Source organism: Lacerta agilis, chromosome 16, assembly GCF_009819535.1.
Source record: "Lacerta agilis isolate rLacAgi1 chromosome 16, rLacAgi1.pri, whole genome shotgun sequence".
NCBI classification, from domain to species: domain Eukaryota; kingdom Metazoa; phylum Chordata; class Lepidosauria; order Squamata; family Lacertidae; genus Lacerta; species Lacerta agilis.
The window spans coordinates 2,137,191-2,160,270 of NC_046327.1; the positions used below are offsets into that span (position 1 = coordinate 2,137,191).

General features: G+C 46.4%; 1 protein-coding gene across 2 annotated transcripts; it reads left to right on the forward strand.

Moving 5' to 3' along the window:
* Positions 1-756: 756 nt before the first annotated feature.
* Positions 757-22,061, forward strand: PLIN2 (perilipin 2). Of its 2 annotated transcripts, XM_033173108.1 has the most exons (9): positions 757-917; positions 4,222-4,278; positions 4,364-4,559; positions 6,033-6,115; positions 8,350-8,635; positions 9,763-9,947; positions 11,176-11,310; positions 14,575-14,865; positions 21,859-22,061. In XM_033173108.1, exons 2-9 carry the CDS (start codon positions 4,249-4,251, stop codon positions 21,991-21,993), a joined length of 1,341 nt encoding a protein of 446 aa, XP_033028999.1. In that variant the 5' UTR covers positions 757-917; positions 4,222-4,248; the 3' UTR covers positions 21,994-22,061. The 2 variants fall into 2 exon arrangements, with proteins under 2 accessions (XP_033028999.1, XP_033029000.1); XM_033173109.1 differs by lacking the exon at positions 21,859-22,061 and having other exon boundaries at positions 758-917; positions 14,575-15,801.
* Positions 22,062-23,080: the final 1,019 nt, after the last annotated feature.

The following is a 23,080-nucleotide window of genomic DNA, read 5'->3' on the forward strand; positions in this document are numbered from 1 at the left end:
ATGCTGGCCACATGACCCGGAAGCTGTACTTCGGCTCCCTCGGCCAATAAAGCGAGATGAGCGCCGCAACCCCAGAGTCGTCCGCGACTGGACCAAACGGTATGGGGTCCCTTTACCTTTACCTAAATAAATGATTTATTATTATTATTAGCACTCCCCCCCCTTTTCCTTTTTAAAAGCACTGCGTCAGTATTGTAACTTTTGTATGTTTTAAGGCAGGATTGCAAATCCTTCTCGATTTCGCTGTTTTATCTTTTGCAAACCACTCCGAGCTTTCTTCTTTTAAAAGAAAAACACAATGCAGTGTATACACTTTATGAAATAAATAAATGAGGACATAAGCGTTACGGGGCATTGCATAACTGCTCCTGCGATTAAACCTACACGCTAACTGCTGCGATTCTAGGGTTGCCGTATTTTGTTAAAGAGCAACCCCCCCCCCCCAAAAAAAAGAGGACGCTGCGCCGGCCATTCAAAGCAAAAAGATGCGCTTTGTCTTCGATTTCACCGATAGAAAAAAAGAGGACGCGTCCTGGGAAAAGAGGACGCATGGCAACCCTCGTTCCCCTGTCTCCCCTCGGCTTCTTTCAGCTGCGCAAGGAGGGAGCCAAGAGGGCGCGGTCTCGGGAGGCAGAGATCCGCCTGTTTCCTCCTCCGCCGCGTCCCTCCTCTCCCAAGAGCCGTGCGCGCATCGTGTGCGCGCTTGGAGGAAGCGGCCCGGATTTGCAGGCTGCCTGGCTGGCATCTCGCGAGAGGAGGAGGAGGAGGAGGAGGAGGCTGCCCGACGGGCCCCCCCTCTCTCTCCGCCCGGATAAATTGCCGGCGAGGCTGGGGCGCGGCTGCGGAGCCGACGGGGCGAGGGGACCAGCTGGGCGCGCTTGACGCACACGAGGCAGCCGCTCGCTCTCCTCCGACAGGTGAGTCGCCTTTGCCCTTGGCCGAGAGGAGCCTAACCTGCGCGTCTTTGCAATGGGGGGGGGGGAATGATGATGATTGGGGACGGGGACGCGCCTGGCGAGGCTGCGGGAGCCCAGGGCGCAAAGGAGCAAGCGGGTCTGCGCGCATCCTCGCGTTGCAAAGGGACCTCGAGGGGTCATCCGGTCCATCCCCGGGATCTCTCGCCCGACGCGGGGCTCGAACCCACGACCCGGAGAGCAAAGAGTCCCACGCTGAGCCATCTCGGCGGGTGGGTGGGTGTGCCTTTGCGCTTTCTTGCTCTGCGTCTCCCTTCCTCCTCTCCATCTTCCTGATGCGCAGGGGCTGCAAGCATTCAGGGCAGCCCCTTGTATGCTTATTCCGAGGTAAGACACACACACACACCCCGAGTTAGTTGGGGCTTACTCCCAGGTAAGTGCAGGTGGAAGCCTCTTTGCCCGAGGAGGGGGGGACGGACGGATGGATTGCGGGGCATCTTCTTAAACCCCCCTTTCCATGAGGAAAGATCTCTCTTGAGGATGCAGGAGTGAGTCAAGAGGCTTACTCCTCTCCAAGGAAATGCTTCCTGAAGGCGCTCCCCAAACGCCTCCTTTCCCCATGCTTGGAACATTGCTATAAATGTGCTTCCACTTCTTGTGGTGGATGCTGTGCAGTCGCTGAACTGGCGGCGCCATAATTGGGTGGGAAACTCTTCTGTCGGATAGGTCATCATCTTGGCAAAGGACAATCCGGAACAGAGCTGTGTGATAAATACAATGCAATGTAAGCAAACAGAACTGAGATAGAATCTGCTGCTTAAGTAAGTTTGGTCCCTTTGTTTGGAGGAGACCAAGCATGTTTGTTTTCTCTCTCTCTCTCTGCTAAAAGCTGGGTTCACCTGTGTAGCATGCAAGCCTCCTCCAAGCCTCTAAATTATCCCATACCAGAAGGGGCCGAGAGAGGCAAAATTTGTGGCTGTTTCACAGGGTTCTCTGTAGAAGAGGTTTGGTTTGGTTGTTTTTATTTACACTGCGTGAAATATCGTAGTTGGGATACAAAAACACTGTTGTGGGTGAGTGAGTATTTTTTAATTTGAAAAAGCTGCCTGTGTTTTTTGGAACTCATTGTCTCTTGTCTGTAATAACTGTTTAAGCAATGCATCACCTGTACTATACTGTATCTTTAAAAAACTGGGTTTTGAGTGCTTGGTGGTCCTTCAAGTATTGCACTGAGACTTAAAATGAAAAGCTTGAATGCCCCTAGCAGGGTCTGCTCTTTCCCATTTGCTACCTTTCGGATGAAAGGGAATCCTGTCTGATATTGATCAACTTAAGGGAGCCATTAAGTGTTTTTTTTGGTTTTAAGTTGCTTTATAATCATTTCTAAAGGGACGTGGATGGTGCTGTGGTCTAAACCACAGAGTCTAGGGCTTGCCGATCAGAAGGTCGGTGGTTCGAATCCCCATGATGGGGTGAGCTCCCTTTGCTCGGTCCCAGCTCTTGCCCATTTAGCAGTTCAAAAGCATGTCAAAGTGCAAGTAGATAAATAGGTACCACTCTGGTGGGAAGGTAAACGGTGTTTCCGTGCGCTGCTCTGGTTCGCCAGAAGTGGCTTTGTCATGCTACCCACATGACCTGGAAGCTGTCTGCGGACAAACGCTGGCTCCCTCGGCCTATAGAGCGAGATGAACTCCGCAACCCCAGAGTCGTCCGCGACTGGACCATACGGTCAGGGGTACCTTTACCTTTACCTTTAATAATCATTTCTACTTCTGGTCAATGCCTGCAGCAGGATAAAGTTTCACAAGTACCGAAACAGGAACACATCCTGTCATTTCTGTGTTACAGAAAATCTTAATAGTGCATACATAAACGTTTCAGACACACCCATTCAGCCCCCTCCTAGAACTGTAGTTTATGCCTCAGTGTTTCCGGCACCCTTAAATTATAGTTCAAAGGATTCCTTTGAGAGAGGGGTTGGAGGGAATGTCCTTAAAATGTACAAAGTGTACTCAGCCGAGAACAGATTTCTGAATGCTGTTTGGTTTTGACCGCAGCCCCCATCAGCCACGGCTCCCATGATCATGGAAAGATAAGAGTCACGGTCAAAATATCTGGAGGGCACGAAGTCGAGGATGGCTGAGCGAGAGGAATATTCCAGAGCAACTCTCTGTCCTTAACAGACTAATGATGTGGTTTCATAATACAGATGGCACTTCTGTTTGCAGAGGGAGAGTCCCACAACCAGCAGCGGTAGAAGGGGCATTTGCAACATGTTAGGCACTGTATTGCTACAGAGGGAACAAACAGTCCCCCTTGTTCCATTTAACACAACTTAGACAGTGGATCCACATTTGATAACTGTGGATTCAGCTTGGCTTTTCTTCACTCATTCTTGTAACCGGAGTTTAATGCAGAGCTTTCCAAATTCTCCATGTTGGTGACACACTTTTTAGACATGCATCATTTTGCGACACAGTAATCCAGTTTTACTGGCAAACCAGAGCTTTTGACGCAGTAATTCAGTTTTCCTAGCAAACCAGAGGTTAAACGAACCCCTTTCCACACACCGACACACTGCAGCGGACGCACTAACATGTCGTGACACACACAGTTTGGAAAGCTCTGGTTTAATGTCTCCTCTGCAGGCATCATTGTTTGTTTAGTGACTTTGTAAAGAATACTAGAATACAACGCTCGGCTTCAACTTTTCAAATCCCAGTTTAAACTTTTATTTCCCCTAACCTAACTTGTTGCTCCTGTGTTTTGGCTTGGAAAGTGAGGCAAATTTTTGGATGCAAGAAAAGCCAAGTGGTCCCAAGGTTATATACAAATTGGCTTTGTTAAAGCAAACCAGAATATCTCTGTGCTCAGTTCAAGTTATGCGAGCATTACTGAATAAACTAGTGTGTACTGTTTTATAATGAATTGTTGGGTCTCTGGACCGTAATAAAGATTTTATTATTATTAATTTAGAAATAACTAGAGATCTCCAAAACAGGCATGCTTTGAATACGCCCATTGAAATTGATATTTAGTACATCAAGTTACTTAAGCCTATTGATTTTAGCAGGTCTACTCATGAGTATGACTCACTGGCTACTGCCCACAAATTTTATTGGCTAGTCATATTTGTCCGGAAAGAAAATGATGTCAGATTTGAAGTTTCAGCCTTCCTTATTGCATGAATGGAAAGCGTTTTAATAACAGAAGAAGCTGAGCATATCTTAGCAGCTGCAGCTTGACAAAAGGTTAGATTTTGTTTAAAGCCTTGCATTTAACTCGTGCTTTTCCTCCCCTCCCCCAGACTCTATAAAGCATTCAAGGCCAGGCCATGGCGGCAGAGAGGAATGATGCACAGCAGGTATGTTTGCGCGTACCCAAAAATGTTCCTGACAATTTATTCCAGAAGAAATGTGGGTTAACTGTCCTGTCTTCTGCATACACAGAATGTGGTCGCCAGGGTTGCCAGCCTTCCTCTGGTGAGCTCCACCTACGACATGGTCTCCTCGGCTTACGTCACCACGAAGGACAACCATCCCTACCTGAAGTCCGTATGCGAGATGGCAGAGAAGGGCGTAAAGACCATTACTGCAGTAGCCATGACTGGCGCTCTGCCTATCATCCAAAAGCTGGAGCCACAAAGTAAGCCGCAACTCTTGGAAACACTTTTCAGCTTGCAAAATTCTTCCAGGGGTTTATTAGCACCACTAAACAGGTTCCCAAGCAGAAATCACAGTCTGGGCGTACAAGTTGGTATTTGTTTGGAAATGGCTGTCCTTTCGTAGGCTGCACATTCAGATGTGTAGACAGCATGGTAAGATCCAAAGTCATCTGTGATCCCTCTAGTGGAGTGTGTTGGGAACAGTCAAGATCCAGTGATTCCCCAGGCACCCACCTCCAAATGGTGGAGATGTCAGGGCTCCATCCTGGCTCCCGGGCAGCTTGACTTGATTGCAAAATCCACCTGGCATTGGGCAAATTTTGAACACTGGCACCGAGCATAATAATCTCAGGCAACGTTTGAAACGTCCCGTTGTTCTAGGCGCATTTTGCGATGGGGAATGTCATTAGTGTGAGCAGTTTCTGAGCTCTGGGCGCAGTCCTGTGCCTAAGTTTTCAGATTAAAACTGCAAAGTGGAAGGAAAGGAGGACCTTTTTCTGCCTCCACACTTCCAGCTAGACTCTGAAGTCTGGAGAAGAGACCCTCTTAAGAATATTTGGGGGTGGGGGTGGGCAGGGGGAGAGACCATGTGAAAAATGAACATAATATTTTAGCTGCAGTTCATTAATTTTCAGCTTTGTATTCTTGTTATTAAAAAAGCGCACCCAGACACTCCGTTCTTGCGCCCACATCCTAAGTTTAAGGTGCCATTTATCTCGTAGCTTTCATATCTCGGTTTCTAACACTGATCTCGGGATGGTTATTCAACTACTTGGGTGCTGCTTAATTACGCCAGTGGTCAGCGATGATGGAAATTGCAGCCCAATGAAATATTCAGTTGTCAGCTTGCAAAATGCTCTGCGCAGAAGGCCTCGTTGCTTTTGTACAATGCCTAAAATGTTTTCACCCCGGGCAGAATATTTTGTTTGGCTTAGTGGAGGCACACACCCTGCAAAGAACTGTCAAGGGCTACCTTAAATAACAGCTCCTTGCGAGGCTGTTAATACCTTTGAGTAACGTTTATGGGACAATTGGGTGCGAAGTCAAATAAGATTGTGACTTGTAAGATGCACAATGAGTAAAATAATCCTCCTGGCTCTAGTTTCTGACCCTTCGCCCACTTCTAAGTTCTGCCTCAACTTGCCCTTTCGCCTGCTTTCTAAATGTCTTCCAGTTTAGAAACTTGGCGCTTTGCGTTTTGCATTCCCGTGCTTGAGTGTGTCAGCTTGTTCGCGGAAACCTATTCTTGCGAAGTGGCAGAGGGCCATAAGACTCTCTTTCATTGCTTTCTGAAGGAGCTCTGAACTTGCTAATGAGTCATTCAAGATAAACTTCGTCCTTAACAATGACACATCAGAATGCTTCCTGTTTCCCAGCAGTTCAAAGAAATAAACAGCTTCTGATTAACTTCTTAAAATTGCAAAAGCTGGCCTGACGGTCCTTCATGTTTCCAGTTGCAGTTGCCAACAGCTACGCTTGCATAGGACTTGACAAAGTCGAGGAGAGGCTGCCAATACTGTATCAGCCGACTGATAAGGTAAATTATTCAGAAGGATTTTAATGTGGCTTTTCCCCCCTCGTTGGTTTGAAGCGGAGTTACACATGAACTGGAAAAAAGGTACCAACTATGGCAGAGTGCGCTAGGGACACGGGTGGCACTGTGGGTTAAACCACAGAGCCTAGGGCTTGCTGATCAGAAGGTTGGCGGTTTGAATCCTCACCACGGGGTGAGCTCCCATTGTTTGTTCTCCGCTCCTGCCAACCTAGCAGTTCGAAAGCATGTCAGAGTGCAAGTAGATAAATAGGTACCGCTCCGGCGGGAAGGTAAATGGCGTTTCTGTGCGCTGCTCTGGTTTGCCAGAAGCGGCTTAGTCATGCTGGCCACATGACCCAGAAGCTGTACGCCAGCTCCTTCGGCCAGTAAAGTGAGATGAGCGCCGCAACTCCAGAGTTGTCCGTGACTGGACCTAATGGTCAGGGGTCCCTTTACCTTTAACTATTCCATAGGGACGCGGGTGGCACTGTGGGTTAAACCACTGAGCCTAGGGCTTGCTGATCAGAAGGTCGGCGGTTTGAATCCCCATGACGGTGGTGAGCTCCCATTGTTCGGTCCCTGCTCCTGCCCACCTAGCAGTTTGAAAACACGTCAAAGTGCAAGTAGATAAATAAGTACCGCTCCGGCGAGAAGATAAATTGCATTTCCGTGTGCTGCTCTGGTTCGCCAGAAGCGGCTTAGTCCTGCTGGCCACATGACCCGGAAGATGTACGCCGGCTCCCTCATCCAGTAAAGCGAGATGAGCGCCGCAACCCTAGAGTCGTCCGCGACTGGACCTAATGGTCAGGGGTCCCTTTACCTTTATAGCAGGGTGCATTGGGGAGGGGGGACTTCAGCGCAGGAAACAAATGAAGTAGCCCTGAGGCATGCAGGATAGTGTGACTTACTTGGGATACCTGCCCAGGGTTTAATCTACAAACACAAAAGTCCCTTGCTGTATGTATCTCTTGAGTTCAAAGCCCTCTCCTGCAGGGCTTTCTCATTCACTTCTTGGAAGGAAAAGGTCTCGCATATCTATAGGCTGCTCATTGGACACTTAGGGTGATATCCAGTGCTACTACTCAGAGTAGACTCACTGAAATGAAGGGACTTTAGTTAGTCATTGCCATTAATTTTAGTGGGTCTACAGAGGAGGACTGACCAGTGGTGTTGCATCCTTTGCTGGTGCCTGGGGCACTGCTCTGCTTGTCCCTCCAAACATGCGGGGGGAGCCTGGGCGGCCCTAATTGGCGCATTTCTCCCCCCCAATGCTGGCCGGGCGGCCATTCAGTGAGGGGTCCGGCCCAGACTCCCCTGGTGGTAGGCAGGGCGGAGATTCCTGGCTTGTGTCCTCTCAAAATCATGTGCCTGGGGCTATGCCCTCCCCCCGGCCCTCTCCACGCTACAACCCTGGGACTACCATTATTATTACTTATTTATTGAATTTATATACCACCCTATACCTGGAGGTATCGGGGCAGTTCACAGAACAAAACCAAAATATAAAACCACAAAATATATCATCAGAATAAAAACAATACTCCCCCCGGCACAAAATCAAAAAATTAAAAGGGCACCAGATGTCAATCAAATCAACTGAAAGCCTGGTTAAAAAGGAACATTTTCGCCTGGCACTTAAAGGTGTATGATGAAGGCACCAGGCAAACTTCCCTGGGGAGAGCATTCCACAGATGGGGAGCCACTGCAAAGAAGGCCCCGCTCTTGTGTTGCCACCCTCCAGACCTCTCGAGGAGGAGGCACACGAAGGAGGGCCTCACCCATGTGGCATTCTGTTTTGTCAAGTAAAAGCCCAGTGTTACAGCTCCCTTGAAGATGCTAGGCATTGGGGACACACTCCTCCAAAGTCTGCATGGCGTACATAAAGCGATCCAGAATCTAGCTGGTTGCATTGTCGGAACTCAGGTTTACCTTTGTCCCCCCCCCCTCCCCAAAAAAAACCCAGTAGCAGGAAGCAAGCTTTTTTATTGGCTTACTGATCTTGTTTTTTTGGGAAACCATCAGATTATGCAACGGGCCAGATTCTATCTTGTTTCATGCTTGGTGGGGGACTATGGGAACTCGTGAGGGATTTGCGAGTGAGTGCCAAACCGTATTTTTGAACTCGGGCTCAATCTGATGGGCAAACTGGGCCCATGTGCTTTATACTGAATGAGTTGTGTCCCTCCTTGCATCTTGCCTTCAGCTAGCAGTGAAGAATCTGCAACCTCTTCTTCTAGGTTGTCGCTAACGCAATGGATGCGGTGGTCGGTGCGAGGGACGTCGTCGCAATTACCGTGACTGGTGCCAAGGATACTGTCGCACAGACCATTAACGGAGTTGTCGACAAGACCAAAGGAGCCGTCCAGGACAGTGTGGAGTTGACCCGGTCAGTTGTCACCGGTAGCATCAACACCGTTCTGGGAAGCCGGGTGCTGCGCCTGGTGACCAGTGGGGTGGACACTGCGCTCAGCAGATCAGAGACCCTTGTAGACCAGTATCTCCCACTTACGGAAGAAGAACTAGGTAAGTTCTCCTAGAAGGTCCAGCCTGCCAGGTTACATGCCCTGTTATGAAGATCGTGCTATTTTTCGTAAATAGAAAGGAGGGGGGGGGAATACATTTGCCGAAGTTCATTGGTTAAGAAGCCAAGAAAATGTGATGCTGGAGCCTTATTTGCCCCTACGGGTTCCCATTGTTGCGCCCAGTGAGAAAACATGGAAGCAGAAAACACCTGAGGCTTCTGGCTTCAGAGAGAGAAAGATTTATTATTCTGCATGCAGAGGTACTTGCGGTGTTCAGACATCCAAGCAAGTACAAAACTAGTCAATTTTCAGACAGTTCTTATAGACAGTTCTCTGGCTCTCTTCCCACCCCAGAAAACTTCCTCTTGTCCATATAAGGAACATTTCCTGTTGTACATATAAGGCAAATGACATTTAGCCAGAGTTGGTTCATGCGCACTCCAGCAAGGCCACCCTATCTCTTGACCTAGGCAACAGTTCCTCTCTGCAAGGACAGTTCTACTCTCTGTGTAAGGTCTACTGTTATCTCCAGACACTTTAGTCATCATTTGCCAGTGCAATGTAGATCAGAGTTCACAGCTTTACAGAGCAGTTTCATACAGAAAAGCTTAAGAAGTTCTTTTATACTTAATACATTCACTAGACTAACAATACATTCAGGTGAATATATATATAGGTTAGCTAATTAACCCCTTCCAATGCTATCGTGTATTATTTTTCAAGAACAAGGAAAACAGTTTGTGGGTAGAACTGGGTCGCTTGGTGATCATTTGACCATGCGGTTGGTTTATGACTGCAAACTTTGTAACATGGCGTAAGATCAGTCAGCCCAACACATTCAGTCATGGCGACTCTCTAGGTTTGAGGAAGCCTTCACATCGAGGCTCTTCCCTGGGAAAGTCGCCAGCTCTCTCACCTTGGAACGTTTGTGCAGAGCATTTCACCATCAGACCAAAAGCACAGTGCAAAGTTGCCTGGGGAGAATTTGTCTCTCTTGGCTACAGGCAACAGACTCGCAAGAAGCGAGCGAGAAAGATAGCAAGCCGTTGTTAACGTTCCTAATTGCAAGCTTGACGGCGCTAACTTGCCGCGGTTACAGTTGGAATGGTTTGCTCTTTGATTCTGCAGAGAAAGAAGCTACGAAAATGGAAGGATTTGAAGTTGGAGTTCAGAAGCCAAGTTACTACGTTAGATTAGGATCTTTGTCTTCAAAGGTCCGATCCCGTGCCTACCAGCAGGCCTTAATCAAGGTTAGAGATGCTAAGCTCAGAAGCCAAGAGACAATCTCTCAACTTAACTCCACTGTCAATCTGGTAAGTGAATTCTTGGCTCGCAACTTCAGATTTTTGCAAAGGGTTTCAGTCAACCTTTGGGACTCACAGTGCATTGTATCGGTAGATGGCAGTCCACTCTTACCTTTTTAGTAATATTTTAATCCTGTGTTCTTTACCTGTGAGTTGGCCTCAAGTTTTAAAGCTTGCAAGGCTAGAATTAAGGCAACACACAGCTCAGCGTTTTAGTAGGCAGCCTTCATACATACATCCATGGACACAATAAGAATGTTTTCTTATCAAATTGTTGAAACGGTGGGTGTAGTGGTTAAGAGCGGTAGACTCGTAATCTGGTGAACCGGGTTCGCGTCTCCTCTCCTCCACATGCAGCTGCTGGGTGACCTTGGGCTAGTCACACTTCTCTGAAGTCTCTCAGCCCCACTCACCTCACAGAGTGTTTGTTGTGGGGGAGGAAGGGAAAGGAGAATGTGAGCCACTTTGAGACTCCTTAGGGGAGTGATAAAGTGGGATATCAAATCCAAACTCTTCTTCTTCTTCTTCTTCTTCTTCTTCTTCTTCTTCTTCTTCTTCTTCTTCTTCTTCTTCTTCTTCTTCAAAACACTATAGTGGCATTTGATGGGCTCTTAGGGCAGGGTAATCTGAAGGGGGAAATGTTAGGCTTTATTTAAACAAATAAAGAATTCTTCAAAGTGATATGTAGTGTGCCAGTAACTGCAGCAGAGGAGAGGAATTGGTGAAAACAGAGGCTCTATTGGGCAAGGATACACAGTCACATTTGGGGGCCCAAGTAGATACTTTCATTCATACGAGATCCACATAGCGCTGTGAAATTCCACCTCCCTAATTCTTTTTCAGAGTGTTTGTTGGAAGGTTTAACACCCCCCAGTGGAGTTTTAAAAGGAGATATCAGAGCCGGCCTTGTACAAACGTGTTTGATAACTGAATGAATAAAAAAAAAGTGTCCAGTAGCACCTTAGAGACCAACTTAAGTTTGCTACCGAACAATTTTTAAAAATTTATTTATTTTGACTGCGTCAGACCAACACGGCTGTTTGACTCTTGTTTGATAACTGTTGGCAGAACAAGGATTGCTTTAGCTGTGAAAGCACTCCCAAGAATGATCTGAGTTTCCTGTATCCTGGGAGGAAGATTCACAGAAATCAGTGGCCCTCCTGGATAGACATGTGCAGGATTGCACCGCTGAAGAGTACTTCCGAAAAGCTGACCGTGCAAGTCTTTTGTATTCCAGATTGAATATGCCAGAAAGAATATGAACAGTGCCAACCAGAAGCTCCAAGATGCCCAACAAAAGCTGTATAATTCCTGGGTGGAGTGGAGGAAAAACACAGGCCAAAATGAGGATGATGACTCCCACAGTGCTGAGGTAGCTTGCTGAGTGAGATGCGTCTGGGTAATAATCTGCAGCCTTTTAAATGTGTTTAATAATAATAATAATTTATACCCTGCCCATCTGGCTGGGTTTCCCCAGTCACTCTGGGGGGCTTCCAACAGAATATTAAAATGCAATAGTCTAGCTCTTATGCATGAAACAAGATGGCTTTGGGAGACTGTGAATTGCTTTTCGTGCGCAATTATCAGGCACTCATTGGGACTACCTTAAGCTACCCTGCATCAAGACACAGAGACTAGATTGGGGTATCTTCAAAGTCTGTGTTGTCATTAAAAACGAAGTCACTTCCCCTCCTAGAAAGACCTTTAACCGAATATATTTGCTGGAAGAGAGATCGCTGTTTGGTTTTTTTTTTGTTTAAACTCTTTACTTGTGGTTTTTTATTGTATTCAATTTTATTAAGAATACTACGAGTTAAAGTAAAAAAAAATAGGAAAAGGAGAGAAAATACATAAACCATTTTAAAAGGTAGAGGAAAACGACACGATGACAGCAAAATATAACTAAGATCACAGAACTATGTAACACATGTGCAAATGAGTCAACTTATAGTTTCCCTCAAATATACGTGGATTCATGGGTTGCTATGGTTTCAGTAAATGCACTCCAAATATCATTTAATTTGTCCATACATAATGTTTGTCTGAAGGAGATCCATTCATGAGTTGCAAGAGGTGTCATGCCATCTATCCATTGATCGAAGGGCTATGTTTTTGCCCTCCCAATGTATTAGTATCATATATATTTTTGCAGGTATAAAGGGCAAGGTTGCACCCAAAACAGTTTCCTTGCCCAGTTGCTGCAGCAGTCTACAGCTGGCCATGCTGAAAGTTCTTTATCAAGGTTAAGAGTATTAACCTTTTGACCCAAATAATTACAGCAGTGATAAGGACTGAAGCGAAGGCTTAAACTTGGGTATTATCTGCTTGTCTTGTTTCAGCCATAGCGGAAATACAGGAAGCTTGTAAAGAAAAGGGAAAAGATGGGAATTAGTAACACTCTTTCCCACGCTTACAAAATCTTTATAGGATGGAAGCAAGCATTGGGGTAAAGATATCTGGCAAATGGGATATAACTGAAGGACCATTTGAGAGATCTGTTATTGGTGGGAGGCCAGGAGAGAGGAATGCTTTTTGTTTTCCAGGTCAAGGGGTCTGATTAGGTTGCAAGTCCCAACCAAAGTTAGGATCCCTGGGGTGCAGAGAAACATGGGTCAGTGTGTATGAGCATTCATTTGGGTCGGACAGCAGCATCCCAGCCGGTGTTAGGAAATCAGATATACGGGTGAAACTCGAAAAATTAGAACATCGTGGAAAAGTCCATTTATGTAAGCAATTGTTTTCATTAGCTACTGGAGTTTAATATATGAGATAGTCTTATGACATGCAAAGCAAGATATGTCAAGCCTTTGTTTGTTATAATTGTGATGATTATGGCGTACAGCTGAAATTGTTAATCATCACATAATCATCACAATTAAAACAAATAAAGGCTTGACATATCTCACTTTGCATGTCATGAGTCTATCTCACATACAGTGGTACCCCGCAAGACAAATGCCTCGCACAACGAAAAACTCGCAAAACGAAAGGGTTTTGTGAGTTTTTAGTTGACTCGCGAGACGAATTCGTCTATGGCTCTTTTTCGCAAGACAAATTTGTCTGGCAAGGTACCACTGTAAGCACCGGAGCCGCGCCGCGTTTTAAAGCTGCAGCGAGGGAACAGCAGCACAGCTGTTTGCTCGTTGCAGCCTTAAAACGCAGCGCGGCGAGGCTCCAGTAGGGAGAGGCGGCGTCGGATCGTGCCCGGCCATCCAAAATGGTGGGCGCGATCCCACTCCGCCCCCCACCGGCACCGGAGCCTCGCCACGCCGCGTTTTAAAGCTGCAGGGAGCGAACAGCTGTGCTGCTGTTCGCTCGCTGCAGCTTTAAAACGCGGCGCGGCGAGGCTCCGGTGCCGGTCGGAAGGGGCCCCCGGACTTTCCCCCCCCCATAGGAACGCATTAATTAAATTTTAATGCGTTCCTATGGGAAACGGTGCCTCGCAAGATGAAATTTCTGCAAGACGAAAAGTCTTGCAGAACGAATTAATTTCGTCTTGCGAGGCACCACTGTATTAGTTTCACCTTTTAAGTTGAATTACTGAAAGAAATGAACCTTTCCACGATATTCTAATTTTTCGAGTTTCACCTGTATAAGCTACCGGGTAGGTGCCAAATGGCTCCTTAAACCAGGGCTAATCACCAAAACAGAATGCCTAGTCGCCATTTTAGGGGCCGGACTGTTCAAAAGCCGTATTTTTCAATATGGCTTTTTGGTTCCTGAAATTCATTCTGATTGGGCAGTGAAAATGTAACAGGATTATACAGGATGCATTGTGAAAACAGCCAAGAGCCAAGGTTCCCCAGGCAGGCACCTCCAAATGGTGGAGACGTCAGGTGCCATCCTGGCACCCGGGCATCTTCACTTGGCCGCAAGTGGCCGATAGCCAGGCACCAAATGCACCTGGAGAATTTTGAGCACAGGTTCCAGCTTTGTTCCATACTTTGGGTATACAGTCGCACCTTGGAAGTCGAACGGAATCCGTTCCGGAAGTCCGTCTGACTTACAAAACATTCGGAAACTGAAGCACGACTTCTGATTGGCTGCAGGAAGGTCCCTGCAGGCAATCGGAAGCCGCGTCAGACGTTTGGGTCCCAAAGAACTTTCGAAAACCGGAACACTCACTTCCGGGTTTGCGGCGTTTGGGATCCAAGGTACGACTGCACCCCACATTGGAAGTCCAAGTTATTGTTGTCTAGGGTGGTGGCCCCAGCTATGGAATATTTGGGTTATTTTAAGCTAACCACAGAGCCTAGGGCTTGCCGATCAGAAGGTCGGCGGTTCGAATCCCTGCAACGGGGTGAGCTCCCGTTGCTTGGTCCCTGCTTCTGCCAACCTACCAGTTCGAAAGCACGTCAAAGTGCAAGTAGATAAATAGGTACCGCTCCGCCGGGAAGGTAAACGGCATTTCCGTGTGCTGCTCTGGTTTCGCCAGAAGCGGCTTAGTCATGCTGGCCACAGGACCCGGAAGCTGTACGCCGGTTCCCTCGGCCAATAAAGCGAGATGAGCGCCGCAACCCCAGAGTCGTTTGCGACTAGACCTAACAGTCAGGGGTCCCTTTATCCTTTACCTTTAAGCTAACGGAAGAACATGGAGCCCGTTTCCAACGTCTGTGTGTTTTGCTTTCGTTTCCAGTACATTGAGTCACGCACACTAACGATTGCACGGAACCTGACCCAGCAGCTTCAAACCACCTGCCTCACTCTGGTGTCGAGTATACAGGGCTTGCCGCAGAATATCCAAGGCCAGGTTCACCACGTTGGGGAGATGGCGGGCGAGGTCTACCGGAACTTCCGTTCGGCGTCTTCCTTCCAGGAAGTGTCCGACAACCTCATCACCACCAGCAGAGGGCAGCTGAAGAAAATGAAGGAATCGCTGGATGACGTGATGGATTACCTTGTGAACAACACGCCCCTCAACTGGCTGGTAGGTCCTTTTTACCCGCAATTGGCCGGCTCTGAGAATGCTGGGCACAGAGGTGACGGTGAGAAAAAGACCAGCCAGGAGGACAAACAGCCTGAACCCAACACAGAATAAATGGCGGCGTGACAAAACACACACACACACACACACACACACACACACACACATGCCGTGTAGCTTGACTGACAAGGTGGCTGGGCTGCGGTAGCTGCAGTGTAACCTGCTGGAGGGGCAGGGGGGGAGAAATTTAATTCCTGCTGCACTTTCTCTTGACAAAGAAAGCAAAAAATAAAATAGAAAATTCTGCACTCCTGAGTTGAGTTCCCAGTGTTTGGGTTTGAAATTGTGGAAGATGCAAAGTGCCTTAAAAGACTTCTGAGCCTCAGCAGATTGCATTGGAGAAAAACCTTGTTTAGCTACATATATATATTTTACAAAGCCCCATCTTGCCTCTCAGTTAAAGTGGCCTTTAAAAGGAGCTTACTGCTATTCTGTTAATATACGCAGGGGCAGAAAAAAGCAAACCCCTTTACTGAAAATCTGTAAAGCTTCTGGCAGCATAATTACATTTTCTTATTCAGCTTTCGTTTGAAAACTGCATACTTTACCCTTGTATACTTATCATTCCTTCCATTTGCCTTAAAACAATTCGTTTTAGGACCTTAACAAAAAAAGCCTTGATAAACTTTTTCCACTCCTTGCGTGGAGTTGGGCTAGACTTGCCAGAGTGACTTGTCTGTTGCGACAGCTCACGTCGTCCTTCGTTTCTAAATACGAGACATGATACTACTCAGTAACTCCACTTAAGCTACTGTTGAGCATTGTGTGCTGAACAAGATTCATGCTGTTTGTACATGGGTGTTTCTAGCCTGTCTTTTTGTAGTGCCTTGCCTTGTAATTTCACATGTATGCTTAGTAATAAATGCTTCAGCAGCCAGAGTCTGGTGTCTCTTGGATTGTGTGAACAGTACTGAGGATCCGAAACAAACATTGTGACTCAGTTACCGTTGAGCTGTGGGTCTATTTAAAACTGGTTGAATGCAAACTGCTGAATCAGCACCAAGCATTACATGTAAACAGATGGGCCAGGTGTTGCGGCTGCATTTGTTTCTCCTCATCCAGCTCTCCAGATACTTGCAGCTTCTTAAGCTTCTACCATTCCAGCTTTTGCTTGTAGCTTGCTTTTCTGGGTCGGGGCTCTTGAATCGATGGATTGTGGCTTGAATCGGTAGGTTGTCATGATGTATACTGTGCCAAAGGAGGCCAAGCTACCTGTCTCTTGTAGCACAGACTTTCCGCAGCCTTGATGGCCCTTCGGATTTTACAACAGGTCCTAGGAAGTTGAACCACAACAAACTGTTGAGAACCCCAGCCACTGATCTGGAGATATTTTGGGTTACTGCTCTGCTTGTTCTTCCACTTGATGCTTAAAATCAAACAGAAATAACTTTGCTGTCGAGGTATCCTACTGCACTAACAGTTACATGGCAAAGTACACAGAGGTCAATATGTTAATAGTTTTGTCCATGCAGGGAAAACATTTAGCGCATGGGATGCCCTGAGACTTCCACCTGTGTAGAATCGGCACCGATAAGGACTTAAGCGTTCTGCAAACATTGCTGGAGTAGAATTAAGCAGCAGGCCCACTCGAATCACGATTTATTGCTAATAATTCCCCTAGTATAACAGTGCCCTTTTAAAAATTGGCTTTAAAATTGAACCATGCCAACCATCATGTGATCTATAATGCATGCTTTGTTGTGCTGGTTTCTTGGGATGCAGCCTTTGGTTGGTGTTGTCTGGTTGCATTGGCAGAAGAATGAACATTTTGTTGCACGGGTGGGTGGGTGGGTGGGATTCACCTAACTAGTCCTGTGAGCCAAAGCCCCACTCAAGGACTTCTGCTTGTGCAATGGGACTTCCCCTACTCTCTAACCCCTATGCCCCCCTGCCCCCCAGAATAGCATGCAAGGGGAGCAGAGGAGGGATTGTTTCATCTGGCAAACTGAAATGCTTGTGCCGATGGTGTATTCGACAAAGCAATTTCTCCCTAATTGTTTATCCTGGTCCAACTGCCCTGGCTGCCAATTGGTTTCAAAGCCCAATTCAAAGTGCTGGTTTTGACCTATAATGCCTTAAAAGGCTCAGAACTACCTCAAGGACTGTCTCTCTCCATATGACCCTACCCGGACCCTGAGATCACCTTCTGAGGCCCTTCTTCGTGTGCCTCCTCCATGTGAAGTCCAGAGAGTGGCAACGTGAGAGCAGGGCCTTCTCTGTAGTGGCTCCCCAGCTGTGGAATGCTCTCCCCAGGGAAGTTCGCCTGGCGCCTTCATTATACACCTTTAGGCGCCAGGCAAAAGCTTTCCTCTTTAACCAGGCTTTGGGCTGATTGACATCCAATGCCCTTTTAAAATGTGTTGTGCCTGGGGGGGGGGAGGAGATAATTGGGTTGTTACTATTTTTAGTATGTATTTTGTGTTGTTTTTGTCATTAACTGCCCTGAGACCTGCGGGTAAAGGGTGGTAAACAAATTTGAATAATAATAACAACCACCTTGGCTTACTAAGGAGAAGCAATAATTCATGTATGGACTGATTTTAGCCGTGCAATTAATCTGTGGTTTAAAGATCACAGATAGGCTGCGGGATCTCTCACACACATGCATATTCTCCTTCCCTTCAGGCTGTGGAATTTGCCCTCTATACAATTCTGGTGTTGCATAAGCATTGTTCATCTGCAGTAAAACAAATTGCATGTGCTTCTTGTAAGAGTGGGGCTGATGAGTCCCACAAAAACTTGGGGGGGGGTCCCCACATTGTCTACCCCTGCTGTAAAGAATGACATGAAGATAATGATTAGTTCTCTGCACAGGTGAATAACGGGTTACGTAGCAACAGAACCAAGGGTACTTGCATTTTGCCGTTGCTTGGTACATATGCATATGTTCCACTAGCACTGAAGACAAAAGTGCAATCCTGTTCACAGCAGTAGCTCAATTGTACAGGATCTTCTTTGCAAGCAGAATGTCACAAGCTCAATGCCATGCAGCTCCAGTGTTCGAATTTCGCCAGGTGCATTTTGCACCTAGCTATTGGCCACTTGTAACCAAATGAAGGTGCCAGGATGGCAGCTGAGCTGACATGTCCACCATCTGGAGCATGCCTGGGGATCTGGACTGTTGTCACACACTAGCAACACATCCTGTAGAATTCTACCTCTTATAGTTTATCTGCATAATCAGGATGAATTTCAGGAGCCAAAATGCTTCATCTGTGCAGCCTGAGCAGGAGTCGAGAATGTTATAGCGAATTGTTGTTGCTTGTCTTCCCTTCTTCCACCCCAATGCCCTGCTCACAGTTGCGAAGAATAGCCCTACGTTATGAATGGCCTGTGTCACCATTAAGAAAGAGAGGTTGGAATAGACCAATATATATGTGAACTGTCCCTGAAACAAGTGACTTTTCTTCTTTAAGTTCTCAAAACTCTTAATCTAGCTCAAGGTCGTCCTCTGATCTAGCCAGATGTTTAACTGAGAATCAGTCACAGTCGGTCCATCCTTTGAAAAACAAGACTTTAGCACCATTTTGCCCCCCAAAATAGCAACTAGACCAGGCACCCCCAAACTGCGGCCCTCCAGATGTTTTGGCCTACAACTCCCATGATCTCTAGCTAACAGGACCAGTGGTCAGGGATGATGGGAATTGTAGTCTCAAAACATCTGGAGGGCTGAAGTTTGGGGGTGCCTGAACTAGACATTCCGTTTTGGAGACTGCAACCTTGGTTTTAAGGCACCCTTTGGTGCCTAGCGTATATATCTTGAGTTTCGAAAACTGTGCAGCTCTAGGCAGGGCAATTGCCTGCCTGTGTTGACAAAACGGAACTAGATTTTTCTCCCTTGGTGTAAGGTGACTCCTCATGTTCCTACTTAAGAGGTTTTGCTGCGTTCAGTGGTGCTTATGCCCTGGAGAGTATGTGTAGGATTGTAGCCTTATCTACGTAAGGTGCTCAAAACAGGTTACGGAAGAGTAGGCAACTTGACCTGGGATCCAGCCTGCTGCTGAAGTAGGTGCGGCACGGCTATAAGAGGAAACTCCCTGCTGCTTTATTCCGAGAGCTTCAAAACAAACGGTAGCAGGGAGACCAGCATAGTAGCAGACAGGGTCAGCATAGTACAGTGGACGTTCGAGTTGTGAATGTGATCCGTGCGGGAGGCACGTTCGCAACCTGCGCCGCATCTGTGCATGCGCGGGTTGCAATTTGGCACTTCAGTGCATGCGTTCCAGTACATCTGGGTTCGGCGCGGAGTGCAACCCGAAAGAACATAACCCGCAGCGTTTGCAACTTGAAGTATGACTGTACTTTTGTGTCCACAGTCTTAAAATAATAGACAGTTGATCCTGCCTAGGCTTACACCGAAGTTAAGTTCCACTAATTACAGTGGTGCTTACTCCCATGGGAACATAGAGGCATTGCCGCTTTAGTTAGTCCTGAATGAGCCTACTGACTTTAATGATTTTGAAACCAATTCATTCTGATTCAAATTATTTCTGGTTTGCATGAGTCAGTTTACCCTAACTAGCCTGTGGGTCTAAACCACTGAGCCTCTTGGGCTTGCAGATCAGAAAGTCGGCGGTTCAAATCCCCGCGACGGGTGAGCTCCTGTTGCTTTGTCCCCGCTCCTGCCAACCGAGCAGTTCGAAAGCATGAAGTGCAAGCAGATAAATAGGTACTGCTCCGGCGGGAAGGTAAACTGCGTTTCCGTGCGCTCTGGTTTCCGTCACGGTGTTCTGTTGCACCAGAAGCGGTTTAGTCATGCTGGCCACATGACCCAGAAAGCTTTCTGCGGACAAACACTGGCTCTCTCAGCCTGAAAGCAAGATGAGCGCCACAACCCCATAGTCGCTTTTGACTGGACTTAACCGTCCAGGGGCCCCTTTCCCTTTCCCTAACTGTTTCAAAGATGAAATCAAGTCATGTAATCATGCTGTTGCTTGAGAAACACAGATTTGGAGGAGAACCTGGTCCAAACCATGACAGTCGGTTAAAGTAAAGCAGGAATGCGCTGAAGGAAAATTATTCACACATACACTACAGTTTTTAACACATACCTGATCTCACTTCTGGTATCAGAATCCAGCTTAGGAGGAGATACTACTGCAGGGACATAAGCTGTGGGAGGAGGGAAAGGAGACAGGTTTCTCTCCAGATTGTTGGTCTAGGGATAGGACTTGTGCTTTCAGTGACAAAGGCCTTGAGTTCAATTCCCAGACAAGCCCACGCAACAGGAAGAAGAGGGTTGAGCCCGTAATTGCTAGCCGTAACTAGATTTCCATGCAGAATATCCCAGGTAAAAACCCTCAAATCTTCAGGTAGTTTGGGAAAAACTTGCTGTCTGAAATCCCGGAGTGGTATTCAAGTGAGTTTTACACAGAGTAGACCTGTTAAAATTAATGGGCCTGACTCAGATAATAATATTTCGTTTATACCCCACCCATCTGGCTGTCTCCATTTATACCCAACAACAACATCTGGCTGGGTTGCCCAAGCCACTCTAGGCAGCTTCCAAGACATGAAAACATAATAAAACATCAAACATGAATAGGAACAATCTGATCCAATATAAAAGTCACAATAACTTTAAAATAAACAACTTATATCAAACAAAGCAACATCCAACAATCTATCAGAATCTAATTGTTGTGGTCGTTTAGTCGTGTCCGACTCTTCGTGACCCCATGGACCAGAGCACGCCAGGCACTCCTGTCTTCCACTGCAGTTTGGCCAAACTCATGCCAGTCGCTTCGAGAACACTGTCCAACCATCTCATCCTCTGTCGTCCCCTTCTCCTTGTGCCCTCCATCTTTCCCAACAAAAGGGTCTTTTCCAGGGAGTCTTCTCTTCTCACGAGGTGGCCAAAGCATTGCACCCTCAGCTTCAGGATCTGTCCTTCCAGTGAGCACTCAGGGCTGATTTCCTTTAGAATGGATACGTTTGATCTTCTTGCAGTCCATGGGACTCTCAAGAGTCTCCTCCAGCACCATAATTCAAAAGCATCAATTCTTCGGCGATCAGCCTTCTTTATGGTCCAGCTCTCACTTCCATACATCACTACTGGGAAAACCATAGCTTTAACTATACAGACCTTTGTCGGCAAGGTGATGTCTCTGCTTTTTGAGATGCTGTCTAGGTTTGTCATCGCTTTTCTCCCAGGAATCAGGCGTCAATAATAAACAGTTAGATTAAGCATCAACAAATAATGATTAAATAAGTTCAACCACAATAAAGAATTACTAATCAACAATCAATAAAAGCAACAGCAAATCACAATGCATAAAATACCACAAAACATACAAAACCATGTAAAAGGATCAAATTGAGAAACAAAGAAGCACAACTTATAAAACTATTTTTTAAAAATATCCATGAATTCCTCTCCTCCCAGCCTGGGCATCCTTGGATCTTGAATGTTTTCACCCACCAGCAACACATCCTGTACAGTTCTATCCATTGTATTTTATCTGCACAATCAGCATGAATTTCCGGAACCAGAAATCAATATTGAAAAATAAGACTTTTGAGCCGCCTGGCCCCAAAATGGCAACTAGGCTTTCTGTTTTGGCGACTGTAACTCTGGTTTAAGGAGCCATTTGGCACCTAGCTTACATATCTTGAGTTTCTACCACTGCTTCCGATATTAAAATAACACAATTTGGATAAATGGTTACTTTCAAATATTTGGGTCTCCTTTCTCACTATGAAACCTACTCCAGAAAAAGAGGCATTTCCCCACATTAATTATTTGTGAACTTTTTTTAATGATAAGACAATATTATTTCATTTCACATGTGATATGCTATGTTTCTGTCAATATAGTACTGAAATGGGAGGAAATTTTGCTGGCCTGTTCTCCTCAGTTTGAGTCCTAGGTTCTTAATACTTTGGGAAATGTTGAAAATGTTGCCTTCAAATTTATTTGAGTTTCTTCCTCTGCAGGTTCCGGACTTTACTATCACAGACTTGTCTTCGGAATCGGACGAGATACCAGATATCTTGGCTTTGGACGAGGAAGGGCAACAAGATTATTCGCGCGCAAATGGTCCAATCACCACAGGCCAAAGAGCTGAATAAACACCAAGCACAAAAAAACCAAAAACTAATACTTTTGATTCAATAAATAATTGTTCATACCCATTCCCCCCCCCCAAAAAAAAAACGTTATCATCCTGCTTTTTGGAGTGGAGTTACTTAGCTCTTGGGGAGTATCGGAATTGTTTGTATCAATTTTGCTTCATTTAGATCGATCAAAACTCTGACCTCGTGAAAAAATATTATGGAACGCACATTAGTGTAACCTATTAGCATGGAGGAGTGGACTGTTTTTGTCCTCCGTGTCAGATAAATGTATTCAACTGGTCAACAATATCCATTTAAGTCTGTATCAGAATTTGGACAGCAGTTGCTTCTGAAACCACATCTCTGCCGCTTTGACGTGGAATCCTGTCTGAAAGAAGATTTGCCGATTTCAATTTCAGTTCCTCTGTAAATACTTCTGTGTTTCTCCATCTCCATCTTTACCTTCCAGGAAAAAAAATATCAACCATTTCTCTGTTTCCCTGTGATGTATCTGCATGGCTCTGTACCAAATGTTTAAACAGGTGCGCTTTTGAGTTCTAATGCAACGGATGAGCTCAGTGCTTCTTGCTTTTCTAAGATTATGATGCTCCAGTTAATTGCAACTCATTTTCTCAGTAAGGTGATAAACCTGTGTCTGGGTTCAACCATTTTAGACTATGGGGAAAGGACCAAATCTTTGCATTTAGAAATCTTAGCACATCATCACAGAGTAGGTTCAACTAGGACCGTCCTTCCTGATACCTGATTTTGTTTTTCTGTGGAAGAGCAGTCATGTGAGCTCTCCACTTGCAGCCAGAAGTGGTACAGCCCAGGGACAGGTTCACCACCTCAGTAAGAATTAGGCTTTGCAGGAGGGGAACTTGTGCTCCTTTCTGATGTTTTGGACCACATCTCCCATCATCACTTTCCATTGGCCAGGCTGGTTGAGGCTGATGGGAGTCGGGAGTCACAGGTTTCGCCATCACTGCTTCAGAACGTCTGGTGCAGGGGTCGGCAACCTAAGGCCCATAGGCCACAAGCGGCCCACAGGGGTTGTTTAACCGGCTCCCGAGCTGTCCCTGAACAGAGCCACCCAGTCGGC